The 16806-nt window shown below is 39.3% G+C and overlaps 1 protein-coding gene across 1 annotated transcript in view; it reads left to right on the top strand.

Annotated features, from left to right (window-relative positions):
• CFAP99 (cilia and flagella associated protein 99) overlaps window positions 1-16806 on the top strand; it is a 172609-nt gene that overhangs the window by 35370 nt on the left and 120433 nt on the right. Inside the window, exons 3-4 of the mRNA XM_069073304.1 lie at window positions 5087-5231; window positions 9676-9770. Coding sequence (XP_068929405.1) covers window positions 5087-5231; window positions 9676-9770 — 240 coding nt within the window. The remainder of the gene's footprint in view (window positions 1-5086; window positions 5232-9675; window positions 9771-16806) is intronic.

Genomic DNA, 16806 nt, shown 5'->3' with positions numbered 1-16806 from the left:
TCAGTGAGTTTTTGAAATTCCATTTACATCTGGGCAATTCAACTTTTTTTTTGTTATGCTTTTTTTTGGAGGAGGGAAGTTGGGACAATTGGGGTTAAGTGACTTGCCCAACGGCACACGGATAGTTTTGTGTTAAGTGTCTGAGGCCAAATTTGAACTCAGGTCCTCCTGATTCCAGGGCCAGTGTTCTATTCACTGTGCCACCTAGCCATCTGCAATTCAACTTTTTAAGGCATTCTTCTCCTCATTGGCTTTTTGGGCCTCTTTTGCCATTTGAGTTAGTCTATTTTTTAAGGTATTATTTTCTTCAGTATTTTTGGGGGTCTCTTTTAGCAGGCTGTTGACTCACTTTTCATGATTTTCTTACATCATTCTCATTTTTCTTCCCAATTTATCCTCTACTTCTTTTATTTGATTTTCAAAATCCTTCTTGAGCTCCTCCATGGCCTGTAACCAATTCATATTTTTCTTGGAAGCTTTTGGTGGAGGAGTTTTGACTTTGTTGACTTCTTCTGGTTCCATGTTTTGATCCTTTTTGTTCCCAAAAAAGGAGTCTATGGTCTGATTGTGCTTCTTCTGTTTGCTCATGTTGCCAGCCAATTACTTGACTTTTGAGCTCTTTTCCACAGTAGAACTCTGCTTCCAGAGTGGAGAGCTTTGTCCCAAATTGCTGGGGTTTTTGCAAATATTGTCAGAGGTCTGAGGAGGGCGCCCTCTCTGCAACCCCCACAAGCTCTGGCACACTGGTGTTTCTCACCCCAGGACCACTGCCCAAGATAGCTACCCAGATCCAAGTAGGTCAAAGAAAGAATAGTTACCCTCTGAATGGTTGCTTAGTCCTGGAGCTCCAGAGGCAGCCACATGGCAGCTGCCACTGTGCCTCCCCCACCTCTCACCCCAGGGGCAGGGGCCAGACCGTGCTCTTCAGTCACCCAGTTCCAACAGAGTTCCCCACTGACCTTTTACTTTCTCTTTGGCATTTATGGGCTGAGAAGTCTGGAAACTGCCACAGCTGCTGCTGATTCACTCTCCTGAAGTCTGCTCAGGCCAGTCTGGGCCACTTGTAGGGGCTACCCTGGGCTCAGTGTGGCTCATGTAGGACTGTGTTTGTCTCCCAGAGCACTGTGATAGACCCTTTCTGTCAGCCTGCCAGGCTGGCTTCAGTGGGAGATTTGTTTCTCTCTATCACTGTGTGAGTTTTGTAGTTCTAAAATTTGTTTAGAGTCATATTTTACAGGTATTGGGAGTGGTAGTAGCAGGAACTCACAGAATTTCCTGCCATCTTGGCTCTCCCCCCATCATTTCTTATAGTGCAATAATATTCCATCACAATTACATACCACAATTTATTCAGTCATTCCACAATTGAAGTGCATCCCCTCAATTTCCAGTTCTTTACCCCCAGGAAAGAACTGCTATAAATATTTTTTGTGCATTTAGGTCCTTTTCCTTTTTGTTTTTTTTTTTTTTACCTCTTTTGGTATATAGACCTAGTAAGTGATATTGCCTACTTTTCATTTCTTACAGCACAATGATATTCCATTACAATCATATACAGTGATACATTTTCTTCTTTCCTGAGAAAATTAAGACCATTCACCATGAGTTGCTTCTTCTCCCATCCATTTCATCTCAAACTCTCTTGATATCTGATCTTTCCTCCTTTTTCTCAGTCTCTAATGAAGAGGTGACCGTTCTTCTTGCCAAGACTGGCACCTCTAAATATGTACATTATCCTATTCCCTCCAATCTTTTCCAGCAAGTTGTTTCCTCTATTGTTTTCTTCTCAAATCTTAAACTTTTCTGTATCAGCAATTTCCTTTATTACTGCCTTCAAATATGCCCAAGTCTTTCTCCATCCTTGAAATATCTTCATTAAACCATACCATTCCCTCAACTATGATCCTTTATCTCTCCTTTTTTCCTTCAAACTCCTTGAGAAAGCTGTCTACACTTGCCTTCTCCATTTCCTCTCCTTTAACTCACTCTTCAGCCTTTTACAATCTGGCTTCAGATCTCATCCCTCAACTAAAAGTTCTTATCTCAGACTTGCCAATGATTTCTTAATTGCCAGATATGATGATCAGTCAATAAATATTTATTAAACACCTGTTGTGTCAGAGCACTGTGTTACACAATGGGGATGCAAATACAGAGAAAGAGAGGGAGGAAGGGTGAGAGAGAGAGAGAGAGTCAGCCCTTCCTCCCCTCAAGGAGCTTATAATCTAATAGAGGATGACCACACATAAAACACACCTGAACCATGGAGGGGGAAGTATCCAGTGCAGGAATATGATGGAGAAATCAAAGAAGTCCAAAATGAGTGACTTTGTTGAACTAGAATCCTTCTTATATTTCTAGTAGCTAAACCTTCTCCCTGATGCCAGGCAATCCCTCTTCATCTCTCCCTTGAAATACTGTGTGGTATAGTATAAAGAGGGTTAGCTTGGAGTTATATGATATGTATTCAGATTTCAGCTTTGCTACTAATTACCTCTGCGACCTTGAGCAAATCACTTCATTTCTCTGGGCTTCAGGTTTCCTTATCTGTACAATAAGTGGCTTTGCTTAGATGACTCTATGATCCCTTCTTCTCTCTATGATTCTTTCATTACTGGGATCATCTGATACTGACTCATGCTTTTGATCCAGAGCCCTCTTTTTTTTCTTCAGGTGAAAAAAAAATTCCTGACTCAGCATGGCTGATTAGCATTTCTGGTCCTTCCATGATCCTGACTGGAGGAACCACAGCCTGTGTTACAGAATAGCCCCAATCCCTAGGATAGGACCAAGTACAGAGCTCTGTAAAGTAAGCTAGAAACTTCACTCTGGTTTGATATGGATCTATTTCTAGCCACTCTCTGAGGCTGGTCATTCAACCAGTTCTAAATCTACCTCACAGCACTATTATCCATTTCAGCTCTCTCCATCCTTTCTGCAAGGATACCATGAGAGACTTTGCCAAATGCCTATTTGAAACCCAAATATATATTGTGTCTGTGTCATTGCCCTGATCTTCCTATCTAGTAACCTGTCAAAAAAAGGGGGGGAGGGGGAGGGAATACTTTGACATGATTTGTTCTTAACGAATCTACTGGATCTTAGTGATCTTCACTTTATTGTTTCAGATCTTATTAACTTTCCCTTTAATTATCCTCTCCAGAATTTTGCAGAAACTTATGTTGAGCTGTCTAGATTATAATTTGAATCTTCCCCTCATGGAGTGCTATGACAATATTTATACCTAAGTCCTACATGTAAGTTTTGAAGATAACCAGCAGATCAGCTCTCACTTGTGTGATTTCTTTTAGTATATACATATAGTTCTTTTGGGAATGGCAACCAGGATCCAATTAGCCCATTTAACTGCCCTTTTGTGATTTTCCACACTTGTCTTGGGTTTTAATTCCTTGCTGACCAATTTTATTTCTGATCTTCACACTAAATGTTATTCTCTTGATAGAGAGGGGCGTGGAAAGCAAAACAGGAATTAAATAGTTCTGCTTTTTCTCTAGAACAAAGAGGTAACCAGGAGGTTTCTCCTTGCCTGTTGATGGGCCACAGTTTGACTTTGGTAACCCTAGTTAGATGGGCCCAGGACTGAGGTTTCCTACTATTTTTCCAGTACATTTGACTTCAGATCACTTGTGGATGATACTTCCTTTTACATATGTGATGTTCCCGGCAAATCAAATTCTCTAGACCACAGTTTCTATATCTGGTAAAAATGAAGTGGTCAAAGAGATGATTTCTAAGTGCATTCCCAACTCTGAAAATTCTGTGATCCTACTCTGTGAATCTATTTCCTAAAGTATATGCACCTTGGGCCAATTTTGAATCATAAGACTGTCATTTACCAGCAACTACCCTGCTTCCTGTATTACCTAGGTATCATTCAAAATCTCTTGGCCAAACACTGACCAGGCCTGACCCCAGTTCTTTAGAGATCTGATGAGATCATGGCCTAAAGTGATATAGCCAAGGACTTTAAACTTATTAAAAATGTATATATACAATTACAAAATTCATACGTAATTAATAAAAACCGAGTTGGTATTATCTTACACTAGAGAGAAAAAATCTTTCTGAAGAAGTGTTTGGCAATCAGCCCACAAAGTCATTAAAAATTAAAGTTCTGGGCCATGGCTGACTCAGGACTCTAATTCACTTGCCAACTCTGCTTTTTCGCAACCCCCCAGGCTGTGTGCTGACTCACTGTCTTTATCAGTTTTGTCCCCTAATTTCTTCTTCAGGGAAAAAGGGGGGTGTTGGAAACTCCATAATTATTTTCTTTGCATTCATGACAGCAGAAAAACACAAACAGAGCAAGAGAAGACATGTTTGCCCACTGTTCGGTAGGCTACTTGACCACATCACCTTTCTAGCAATATTTTGGATCAGATTTGAATTAGTTTCCAAAAGAGACATTAAGCCTTGTTATTGGTTTCTTGATGAAATCCCCAAGGCCTAGGAAATGTTTGTCTTCCTATTACAATGTTCTATTATGGTTGCTTACCATATGATTTAGCCTCTAACTACTTTAGCCTTTTATTCATATGCGTTAGGAGGGTATGTCTTATGATTTATATTTCTGTTATTGTTACTTTTGAATGGAGGCAATTGATGAAAGAGGATCATGGACATAATAGAGAATCATTTAGCTTTGCATTAAAAGTCTTTTACAACTTGGTTCCATCCTACTTTTCTGATCAATAAAAATTTTTTATATGCCTACTTTGTTCCAAGGCTCATGTTTAGCCCTGGGGATACAGAGATAGAGATGGCACATTTCATGCTTTTCAGTGACCTTACAATTGAATGGAGAGAAAGCCATTCACGCAAGTAACTAGGATACAGCAAAGAATGAGATGAGAGCAAAGGAGAGTGAGGTCTAGAGAAAGTGCTGTTTGAAATTTAAAGAGAGAGAGATCACTTTCATTTGGGATGGGTGGAAGAGGGAAGAAGGTCATCCAAGGCAACAGAGAGGAGGCATCTGAGGATGGCAACTAAGGACAGACTGTGTTTCAATTTGATTTCCTGGTTTCTCTATTTACAATCCTTTTTTTTTTTTAAATAAAAATTCCAGACTCTCAATATTGAAGATGAAAGCTTCATTTTGGAAGTTCTCTCTGGATGTCTTGAATATAAGAAGTTACTGGAAGTGGTGGTCACTGCATTTTATGCAAATGCTGGGAAGAAGTGTCTGTGGTCTGATTACAATCTCTTTATAGGTAATGTGGTTTTAAGCACTGATTTAATTCAAGTGTGAAATTCAAGAGTTCACTAAAACCCAAATTAATGCTCTGCAATCCTTGGTTAATCCTGATTAACCTTGGTATTTCATACACTTAAATTTTCAAATATGAAAAAAGAATATCAAGATGGAAATTCTATGTGCACATTGAAGAGAATTTTAGCTTCATGATATAGTTTATATATATAGGTATATGTGTATGTATGTAAGTATGTATGTATTTATGTATGTGTATGTATGTATAACAAAATCTAGGTGGCACAATGTATAAAGTTCAGGGCATGAAGTCAGGAAGACTTCTTTTCCTGAATTCAAATCTGGCCTCAGACACTTACTAGCTGTGTGACCATGGGCAAGTCACTTAACCTTGTTTGCCTTAGTTTTCTCATCTATAAAATGAATTGGAGAAGGAAATGGCAAACTACTCCAGTATCTTTGCCAAGAAAATCCCAAATGGGATCACAGATCACACAAGCACAACTAAAAACAATTTAACAATGACAAAGATGTGTTTCTCTGTGTGTATATATGTGTGTGTGTGTGTGTACACACACATATGTGTACGTGTATGTGTGTATATGTACATTCCAATCATTGTGGGTAAGCCAATAGTACCATAAATTTAGACTTGGAAGGAACTTTAGAGGTCATCTAGTCCAACCCATTCAAATTACCTTCCATTTGAGAGATTTGAGGTCTGGAGAAGTTCGGTATCTTCTCCCTAGACATACAGGTAGCAAGTGATAGAGCTGGGTTTTGCAACCCTGGGTTTTTTAATCCAAATCCCCACTGTCTCCCTAAAGCTTAATGATTTTGTTGATGTCATTACTTCATCTACTGACAGAAAGCAAAGCCTTAGGCCTTCTTGAGTTTCTCATTATTATCCTCATCTGTTGGCCAGCCCCTTAGAAGAAGCCTTTCCAAAATGAGCAGGGCTGCTCCTGGGATAACAAGTGCATAATCTATCAATGGTTGTCCTTTTTTCCTTCTTATTGAATCCATTCTTGTAGCTTGTCCAGCTTGATAGGACCTCCCAGAGCTTACTTTCCAGTGTTCTGGCCTTCAAGAAACTATCCAGTGCAACTTTATTGGAAGGCATAAATGAAGTGGAGCAATCCTCCATTAAAATACTGTTCCATGGCATGGAACATGGCATGAAAGTGACCCTCCCTAGCCAGTCCAGACTCTGTCAGGTCTAACTAACCAAGCTCAAAAATCTTCAAATTCAGGCAGGACAGCAGACTGAACATCTGACTTCCAAGGACTAAGTGCTGAGAACCTTATCACCAGAAGGCTGACTCCCAAGGGACAGATTTTCTGGCCATGGTATTCCTTGAAATGTTAATGGGCTTAAGTTTGCTTCAGTGGAGGGAATAATTCCACCAATACATTCATTACTCTTTCCAAGCATCAATTGATTCCTTAAATATATATAGCTCTTAAATATTTTCCCAAGTACTTTTACATATATCATCTAGTATGATCCTTGTAACAAACTTGTGCATTGGATAGGGAAAATTCCCATTTTATAGAGGAGAACACAGAAGCTCAGAGTTAAAATGACTTGCCCAAGGTCATCATTAATGGATCCTGGAAGTAGTGAAGCTGAGAGCTGAATAAGAGTGTCATTGATTCCAAGTCTAGTTCCCTTCCTTCATCTCAATGCGGTCATTTCATGCATGCAGCTTTGTGCAAACATCAAAACTTGCAGAAATGGGAAGCTTTTCTTTTTAAAGATTGTTATTAAATTAACTCAGTTTTGTTGTTGTTGTTAGTAGAATGCTACTAGTTTATGTAACCTGGGTCAGTCACTTACCTACTCTGAACCTCAGTTTCCTCCTCTGCAAAATAGCAGTGATGATCCTTTTAGTACCTACATCACAATGTTGTCATAGCACTCAAATGAGTTATTGTATATGCAACACTTTGGCAACCACTGAAATGCTATGTCCATTTTCTTTACTATTACAGATATACCCAACATTTTGTGGTGCCATTTTTGCCCCAAGATTCCATTTATAAATAGTTTTGTAGTATAAATACACCTTCTTTAAATATAGTTCATATGGCTAAAAAATTTTAATAGCCTTTTTTGATATTTGGTCATTAATGTGAATTCAGGTAATTCTAAATGTCAACAACTACTTGTAAGAATGCAGAACACTGTGATTCAGATTCTAAATAGGCACATAAATTCATTAGAATTACTGTCACTTTTTACAACTCAGATGAATCTGATGTGAATCCATTAGAACTGCATGATCCCATGGCCTAAGTAATCTGGTGCTATTTGGATATAGCTAGGAAGATTCTGGGATACTGCTAGCTGCATCCTTAGGAACAGGGAATATATGGAACATGAACAGGGAACATATCTATTTTATAACAATAAAAATAATGACTGTAAATGGTGCTTTTTATAGGGCACAACCGTCACAACAACTCTGAGAGATAAATTGTGCAGGTATTATTAGTCAGGCATTTTACAAATGAGAAAACTAAGTCTCTGGGAGTTTAAGTGACTAGCCCATGATCACACAACTAGAAAGTTTTGACTCCAAGATTCAAGATCCAGCCCCCTAACTCTAAGTGTAGAGTTCTTTACATGTTACTCTGGCCATCTCTAACCTTCTGTCATTTCCAACCCATGAACCTTCATCCTGTTCCAGGACTGCCAAGTATTAATATAGAAAATCACAAAATTAAGCTATGTGACCTTATCTGTTTCTAATCTACTGTTGGTGACACCCAATCTTATTCTTCCTAGCTTCTGTTCTAAAACTTCACATCCTTCCTTTTCCCCAAAGGGTTTTTCTATCTTCCCACATTCCTGGGAGTTCTCTGTAGTCTCATTCAACCATCCCCACCATATCTACATCTCTGTATTTGTATCTCTTTACAGCTTTATCTATTGCTATATCCGTCTACCTCTCTCTATGTCTATCTAGACCTAGATAGATACAGATGATATCAATAGATAGATAGACAGATATGGAGTTAGATCTAGATAATAGAAATGATAGACTAGACAGATAGATAGATTGACAGACAGATGATTCAAATCTGTGATCATCAGTGTTTTGATGGTGAAAGTGCAGAACCAGGAGGGACATAGTGGTCATGGGAGCCTACACACAAATGCAGCCATCCCCTTTCCATTGTTGGCATTGGGTTAAGTCAAGTGATATCCCAGGGGTGTTAGCTTCTGGGCCAGCTGAGCACAGACCCTCCCCCCGCTTCTCAATGTAGTAAGTGTAATCCTATGGGTCATAGAAAACAATCAGGACTCCGGGGGCAGTTGGCTGTCAGTCACATGGCATGCTGCCATTACTGCATTACTGCTACATTCCAGGCTGTTACCTGAGCGTTTGTCACAGTTATGGCTTAGCCCCCACAGACTTGGCTAGGCCTCTTCTTTTCCCTTCCAGAGATGTTGCCTCATTCACTTTCCTTCTTTCAAGGTCATAATTTAAACCCACAGTTTAGATTAGTCAATGCACAGAAGAAGCAGAAGGTATAATTGTGTATAACACAAACTAGACATTCCCTTCAATCCTCAGATTCAGCCCCTCCCAAGGCAGAAAGCCCTTCACTTAGTCCACATCTCCGTTTCTTCTCTCTTAAGTCTCCGAGCCACAGCAGGAGCTGAGGAGAGAGCAACCTTGAAATTCAGGGTCTTATATAATAGGACTCCAATCTCCCCATGAAACAGCAGTGGATACGGGCAGTTAACTCATGATAGGATTAGAAAGCTGTGCGGAAATGTTGGTGATTCTCATGGTCACAGCTACACAGGTAAACAGGAACAGAATATTGCACCCCCAGGGTCCCCAGAACTCTGATTCAAGGTTGGACTCATTCCCCTGCCAGTTGTTACAGCACCAGCTTCCCTTGAACCCTACTCAGATGCTCCAAATGCTAAATCTGATACTAGCAGGGGCAGAGGTACAATACTTGCTACATTGAGAAGGGATACTGCTCAAGTGTCCCCGAAACTAATGCCCCTAGGGTGTCATAAATCACCCATCTAATCTCCCACTTGGTTATCATGTCTCTCCAAGTTCCTCTCTCTCACTTTCAAAATCCCATGTATAGGAGTGTATACCTTTCACTGTAGTCACCCCAAAAGTCAATCTAATCAAAGACCAAGCTAAGGCAATGTATCAGTTTTGTTGCCCTGTCTGAATCTCAGTCCAGCAGAGAGTAGCGCTGTCCTGCCTACACAAAGATTTATACTTATCTCCAAGTTCATAGTTAATGGGAGATAACACTGAAAAAAATAAGTATGTTTGAGTATGGAAATGGAGTGTGATGGGAAGGGTCCATCACTAGTCACTGAAATAGGTATTACATGTATATTTTTTTGTTTCTGCAATTATATATAACAACTTTCTTATGTTTTCATATGTATTTTTTATTAGTTATTTGTTATCTGTCTACTTTTTGCCTGGATAAAATTGGTCTCCAGCACTTCAGTAAAATTATCAAGTCTCTGGATAGTACCAAAATGCATAAGGTAAGCGAATTCTTTTTTGACCATGTAGAATATTCAACGTTTATCTTTAAAAGTCTCTTATAAAGTACCTTATTTATGAAACTATTATTGGTTACTTTTAAGCCTCCATTACTAAGTACTCTATGGTACTGTACCTACAAATCCTGGGAAATGAAAAGCTTAATCATTATTTTCATTTTAATGATGCTATCATCTTTATATTTATATAGAAAGAGATCCACATTATCTTGTTTTCAAATTTGCATTTTTGGCCCAGGTTAAATTATATTTTTTATTAGTTAAAATTATAATTTAAATTAAATTAATAATTTAATAAATAAATAATTTGATTTATGTAAATAAATAAATAATTTAAAGTAAATTAAATGAACCCACTATGGAAACCTTAAGGTATTATATATAAGGCAAGCTATTTTAAGTAATACTTGCTTGGTAACTTCCTAAAGACATAGGTGGCTTCTGTCTGTAGTGCTAAGTTACAGCAGTGCTCCATGAAGACACACTGTATAGAGGAGAGATTCCCAAACTTATTTGTCCTACTGCCCCCTTAAAAAAAAATTACTCAGTATACCCCCCTGGAAATCTATTTGCTTTAACCCTTTAACTTTTTAAAAAATTTGTATCATTTCAAAAACTAATTTTTTTTAAATGACACATCTTAAATTTAATAATTTATTATAAATTTGTGGGGTTTTTCCTGCATTGAAATTTCGATGATACATAACTATATAGTATTGTATTATAAACAAGTCATTACATATACATATTCCTGCCAATGCATGCTAGATTTCCTGACAATGCACAACATGCTCTCCTGCCAACACTTGCTTGTTAAGAGCTGTCGGTGGACTTGACCATTGATCTGTAATAACTTGCATCCTGTGTGTTTCTTTGGAAAATAATGTAGTCATTACAACTTTAACTCTCTTAAACAACAGATCAAACATGGTATGAATGGTTTTTCAAATTTTTCTTCTTTTCTTTCCTTATGCTTCCACCGCCCCCTTAATTTTATTTAATGTCCCCCAATTGCACCCAAGGAGACTACTGCCCTCCTAGATCATTCCAGTGTCCCCCAGGGGCTGTATTACCCACTTTGGGAAACCATGGATAGAGTCTTAGAGGTAAATAGTTGCCATAGCCATATCCACATGGTAATGAGCCCACACAGTCAAGCCTATAAAGCTGGGGAAAGGATATATGAGTCCTACTGATTATCATAGTTTTGGCTAGCCTTCTTAGCACTTGCTTAATGTTCTCTGAGAAGCGACTCTCAGAATTGCTTCTCTAGGATCCTCGACCTGTTCTGTCTAGTGACCGGCCCCTCCTTTTCTTGTGTTGTACGTGTATGCATTCTTCTCCCTTGCAGGGATCCCTGCTAGATCCTTTGTGTCTCCAGCAGAGTGTACATCACAATAATTAGTCTCTGAATTTTTAGCCACCTCCTGTCTGTTTTGATTTATGAACTAATTCTAGATCACATACCGTGATGTTATTTCTTTCATATGTTTACATATCTCAGAAGTCTAGTGTGAAAAAATCAGTGAAAGGATGTCTGTAAAGTACTTCGGAAAAAAACAGCTATCATATACAAAGAACAAAGTAACGTTTTAGACATTAGAAAGGGGGAAAAAAAAACCTCCAGTGCATTAACATGCATCTTGGAGGCCAAGCTGTTACCACATTAAAAAGGCATGGCAGTTATTCTATGGAACAAAAGAAGTAACAGCTGCTGCTGAGACTTTCTGTAGGAAGTAAAAACTGGGGCTCGGGGCCAATCTATTAGACTAATTTCAGAACTACATGTGTTGGATATTGAGAGGAAGGAGGATAGGAGAGTCGATAAGACTCTTTGTCTTATAGCAATGCAACTCCAGGAGACTGCTGGCCCATGTGGCCTGGGTTCAGTCCTGGAGAAGCCTGTCTATTATTATGCAAAGCAACTTTGGAAGGAAAAGCACTAACTTCTGGGGAAATCAGAAAAGGCCTCTTCATAGACTAGGCCTTAGAGCTGAGCCTTGAAAGGAGTTGGAGAAGCCAAGAGGCAGAAGTGAGAAGGGAGAGAGTTCCCAATGTAGGGAACAACCTTTGTCAAAATTTCTGTGTATCTTTCCCTTTTTGTCTGATTTGTGTTCCACTATGTGTGTGATGTGTCCCTGGGGAAGGCTTATATGCACTCACTGGGTTACTCCATGGTTATTCCTAAGGTCTTGAACAAAAAGCTGGATGTTAAAGAAGCAATATTTAAGAACTAGGTGGTAATGAATGACTGTGCTATTCACACCAGCAACAACTGCACCCTTAACACTTTCTGAGCCCCTCCTAATTCTCTGGGGCATGTCTGTGTCAGAGATCCAGAAATCCTTGCAGTTAAAAGTTGTGGGAAACTGACTCAAAGTCGCATAGACTTTCATCAGGCAGTTCTCCTGAGGATTTCCTGTGGAAAGAGGAGAATGTATTTTGCTCTCCCTCCACCTATGAGGCAACAATAGGATTTTTCTACTTGGTATTCCTTCAGGGAGTTGCTAACTAGAGATCAATTGAAGAATATTATCTTTTATCTAATATTTTCAAATACTTGAAGATAGTTATCATCAGGTCCCAAAAATGAATGAAATTATAATTACAAAAAATACAAAGTTGGGGTTTTTTTTTTTTTTGCTTTTTGGAGGGCAATTGGGGTTAAGTAACTTGCCCAAGGTCACACAGCTAGTTGTGTGTGTGTGTGTGTGTATTAAGTGTCTGGGGCTGGATCCGAACTCAGGTCCTCCTGACTCCAGGGCCGGCACTCTACTCACTGCGCCACCTAGCCGCCCCAATACAAAGTTCTTATGGAAGAGGTAGCCATTGAACAAATTTTTTTTTTTAAAATAAAGGACATATAAGCAAAGAAAGAAGGAAAGGACAACTGATTCTCTAAGAATAGTGTCAGGAATAACAAAGCTTAGTAGGAGATGAATGACAAATGCCAGCCAACGAAATGAGCTTTTTTTAAGTCACATTGGCTTAAGTGGAAGATCAAAGAAAGATTCAGGATGGATGTAATGATGGTAATAAACACTAGAAGGAAAATAGAGCTGTTCTCAACTCTCATTTTGATTCTGTTTTCTTTGCCAGTGAGACTAATCTTGGTCTGGCAAGAATAGAACAAAAATGGTTAATAGGTCATTGAAACCCAAGATTATAATAAAAGATTATAGATAATAAAAGCATGTTAGACTATCCTCAGTGAGTTCAAGAAAGAACCACAGATATGATTGTTGAGCAGTAGCTGGCATCTGTATGTGTCTTGCTTCTACATCTTTAAAACATCAGAGAATGGAAGCTCTGCTTCCTAGGACCAGAACTAGGCAAGTGTCTTGGTTTTTTTAGAGGGTAAAGGAAGAAAAAAATAGAATTTTCAAAATCTGTATGAGTGAACTTGACTTTGAGTTCTGGCAAAATTCTGGAATGTCTTTATAATGGGGATGTATAGTACATGCACACAGCAGCTCACATGGTTGATGCGGCTTCCCCATGTGGAGAGTCTGGGAGGCCTGCTTCTGGGAGAGTCATGAGAAAGTCTAATGGAAGGGCCTTGGAGAGATTAAGGAGCACGTATACACATTGTACCAGTGATTCCAGTCTGCTGGCCACATGGTATGGAGAAGCCTCTCTTGATTGGCTGCATAGTCAGAAATGGTTTCATCCTCAAGAAAGCCCAGCTGTGTTCACGGTTGAACTCTTTCACTCAAAGTGTCTGGTGAGAATCAGTGCACTAAGGTATGGTCTCCCAGACAATAGACCAACCTAACTAAGTCTGGAGATTCTCATAACAAGTGGGTTAAGCATTAGGTGAGTTCTTTGATACTCTGTGAAATAAAGAAAATTTCAAAATGATGCTTACTCCTGTATGGGCTTTTCTGGGGACCACCATTGTTAAATGATGGAATGGCAGGAAAAAAATCAGAATATTTAAGAATCACAGTTCTTAGATCATATATATAAGCATCAACTTAACTGTTGGTATCCATCATAGTGCAGCTAGGCTTCTCAGTGAATAAAGCCCCAGGCCTGAAGTCAGACCTGAGTTCAAATCTGACCTCAGACACTTACTAGCTATGTGACCCTGGCCAAGTCACTTAACTTCTGTTTGCCTCATATATAAAGTGGGGATAATAATAATACCTACTTCCCAGTGTTGTTATGAGAGTCAAATGGGATGTTTGTAAAGTACTTAGCACAGTGCTTGTGCTTATATTAGATACTATTATTATTATTACCTTATCATCATAATTATTAAATATAATGATACACAAAAGGGAACATTGGTCTTGGAGAGGCAAATAAATTGGCAGAATTTATTTTAGCCTTTGTCCAAAGACAATTTTATTTATCTATTTGTTTGTTTTTTTGTTTCGTGGGACACTTAATCATCTAGCCTCATTGTGCACATGACAGTTAATATAAACACAGCTTATTATCAAAGTATATGACAAAGGATGAAGAGGGGTAGAGATCATCAAGATCTTCTAAACCAAATACATACATTCATATCTATATATGCTATTATGTGAAGAAAGGCACAGAGAAGAAAAATGAAAAAAAATTGGAAAATGTGGTTTGAGATTAAGAAATGAAAAAGTCAAAGATTTGCAAACTATTCAGAAGACTCCTGGAGGTACATCATGGATACTTTCTTCAAAAAGATGTGAAGAGTACTGAATGACAGTGAACAAGAGTGAAACCAACCATCTTAACATGAAAGTCATATTAAAATAATTTTCATGCAGTTAGACTTTTGCCTCATCAGAGCAAAGGTCAAAATCAGCACCAACTTGGAAGACAAAGAGAAGATGCAGTATATAAATTATAATACCTCCGACCTGATCAATTCAAATAAGCTACTGACTTCAAAACAGAAATTGGTGAAAGCAGATGTTAATTCTTAAAGGAACAATTTATACTGTGTGACTCTGGGCAAGTCACTTAACCCCAATTGCCTCCAAAAAAAAAAAAAAGAAATTATTTATAACGTACCACAATGAAGAGGCTAAAGAAGCCCAGAAAATCTTTCAACAAACACCTAATCTTCTTGCCAAGGCTAGAGCAATAGCAACTGAGGCAATATTGGAGGCAATATGAAGACCTATAGTCTTCCTTTCCAATTGCCTGTTGGACATCTTAAACTTACCATGTCCAGAACTGAACTCATTACCTTTTCTCCCCAAACATCTCCTTCTTCCAAACTTTTCCTGTTACTGTTGTGAGCTCCACCAACCTCCCAGCTTTCACCTAGCTGTTATCCTTGACTCTCACTCACCCCACAATCAAACCTATTGCCAAACCCCCCTTCATTCTAGTGCCTTCCCTCATTACCTCCAGTCATCCTCTATGTATTTTGTTTGTACAGAAGCATTTAGATTATGAGCTACTTAGGAGCAGGGACTGACTTTTGCCTCTCTGTGTGTCTCCATCAGTTAGCATAATGCCTGACACATAGTAGGCACTTAAGAAATGTTTACTGAGTAATGTCTAACCCCTCTCAGCCACACGTGTGAATTCATAAGTACCATCACAGGACAATGATGAGAGGATCCTGACTAAATTTGGTCTCATGTTATTTACATGACATGAACATTTTCTGAGCTGTTTTAGACTGTCATAGGAAGGAAGTATCAGAGATGGGGTGAGGGAAAGTGGTGACCCAGGATATAGGGCATGCATGATGGTAAGATCCAATTACTGAACTCATTCACACAGGATCATATAGACATTTCTGAGGTCAAATCCACAGAGCAGGTTACATCATCTCCACTCATATCCCCTCTAGGCTGTCCTCTACATTCTGAAGCATAGAACCCAAAAAGGGACCACTATATTAGTCTGATGGCATCAACTATTTGCTGGTTGACCCAATAAGCTCTCTCATCTCAGTGCTCTCTCTCAGCACTGCTGACAGTGCAGATCAGCTGTTTATTGGTCAAAGGATATACACAGGACCAATGCACCATTTTTTTCTAGAATCCTCATTCTCTGGGATTCATAGAAGCACAGCTGTCACTGGAACATGAACCAACTAGAAAATGTAGTTTGGGTAGGACTGTCCTAGCTGGGGCAACCTAAGGGCACACAACAAGCAGCATGATTCAGCACAAGCACATTAATTAGTAACAATGCCAAGGAATAATGAAACTAAAAGTCAGAAGCTACAACAAAGAAAAACATCAAAGCTGGAACAATTGCGGCAGTGGGATCAGGATTCATAAACCCTGGTTTCTGTAAGCAATCTCAGGGATATGAAGTTGGACAAGAAGCACAATCATCCTAAGCATCAAAAGTGCCAGTGCCATCTGTCACATGGTTCTCACTGACCTCCACAGCAGGCTGACATCCTCTGGACCACCTGAAAAGGCAGGCATCCCACATGAGCTCTAGTCTACCTGCTTTCCTAGAGGTACAGAAAAGAGGAAGGAAATAAGCATTTATTAAGTACCGTACAAACATTATCTCATTTGATCCTCACAACAACCCTGGATGGTAGGTGTTAGTATTAGGCTCATTTTACAGTTGAGGAAACTGAGGCAGACAGAAGCTCAATGATTTGCCCAGGGTCACCCAGTTAGTAAGTATCAGAGGCTGGATTTGAACTTGGGTCTTCCTGACTCCAGGTAAAGTGCTCAATCCGTCTGTACCACTCAGCTGCCTCAGAATGCCTGCATAGTCCAGAAGAGCTTAGAAGCCAGGTTCATACATAACAAGGACAGCAGAAGGAGGAAATCTCCATCTACCCCAGCTGACCACTGTGAGTTCCTTAAAGCTGTACCACTCTTCCTCCCTCTCATACACTCAATTGAAACCCTCACAAGGGCTGACCAACTCACACACCAGAACTAAAGGTAGAGCAAAGTTGTCCTCAAAACCTACTGGATCTGGAGGGAGCATCTGATTCTTGCCTCCAGTACAGAGACCCAAGTGACTTCTTCCACCCCTCACTTGTTACTAACACTCATCCATGCTGCACAGCCCCAGCTGATTTCTTCCATCCCATATTTGG

This window comes from Petaurus breviceps, unplaced genomic scaffold (genome assembly GCF_028583685.1).
Source record: "Petaurus breviceps papuanus isolate PSGF00001 unplaced genomic scaffold, PetGlider_PUasm1.0 140, whole genome shotgun sequence".
Taxonomy (NCBI): Eukaryota; Metazoa; Chordata; class Mammalia; order Diprotodontia; family Petauridae; genus Petaurus; species Petaurus breviceps.
Note: the sequence above shows the minus strand (reverse complement) of the source record. Positions and strands in the feature narration are given on the sequence as shown.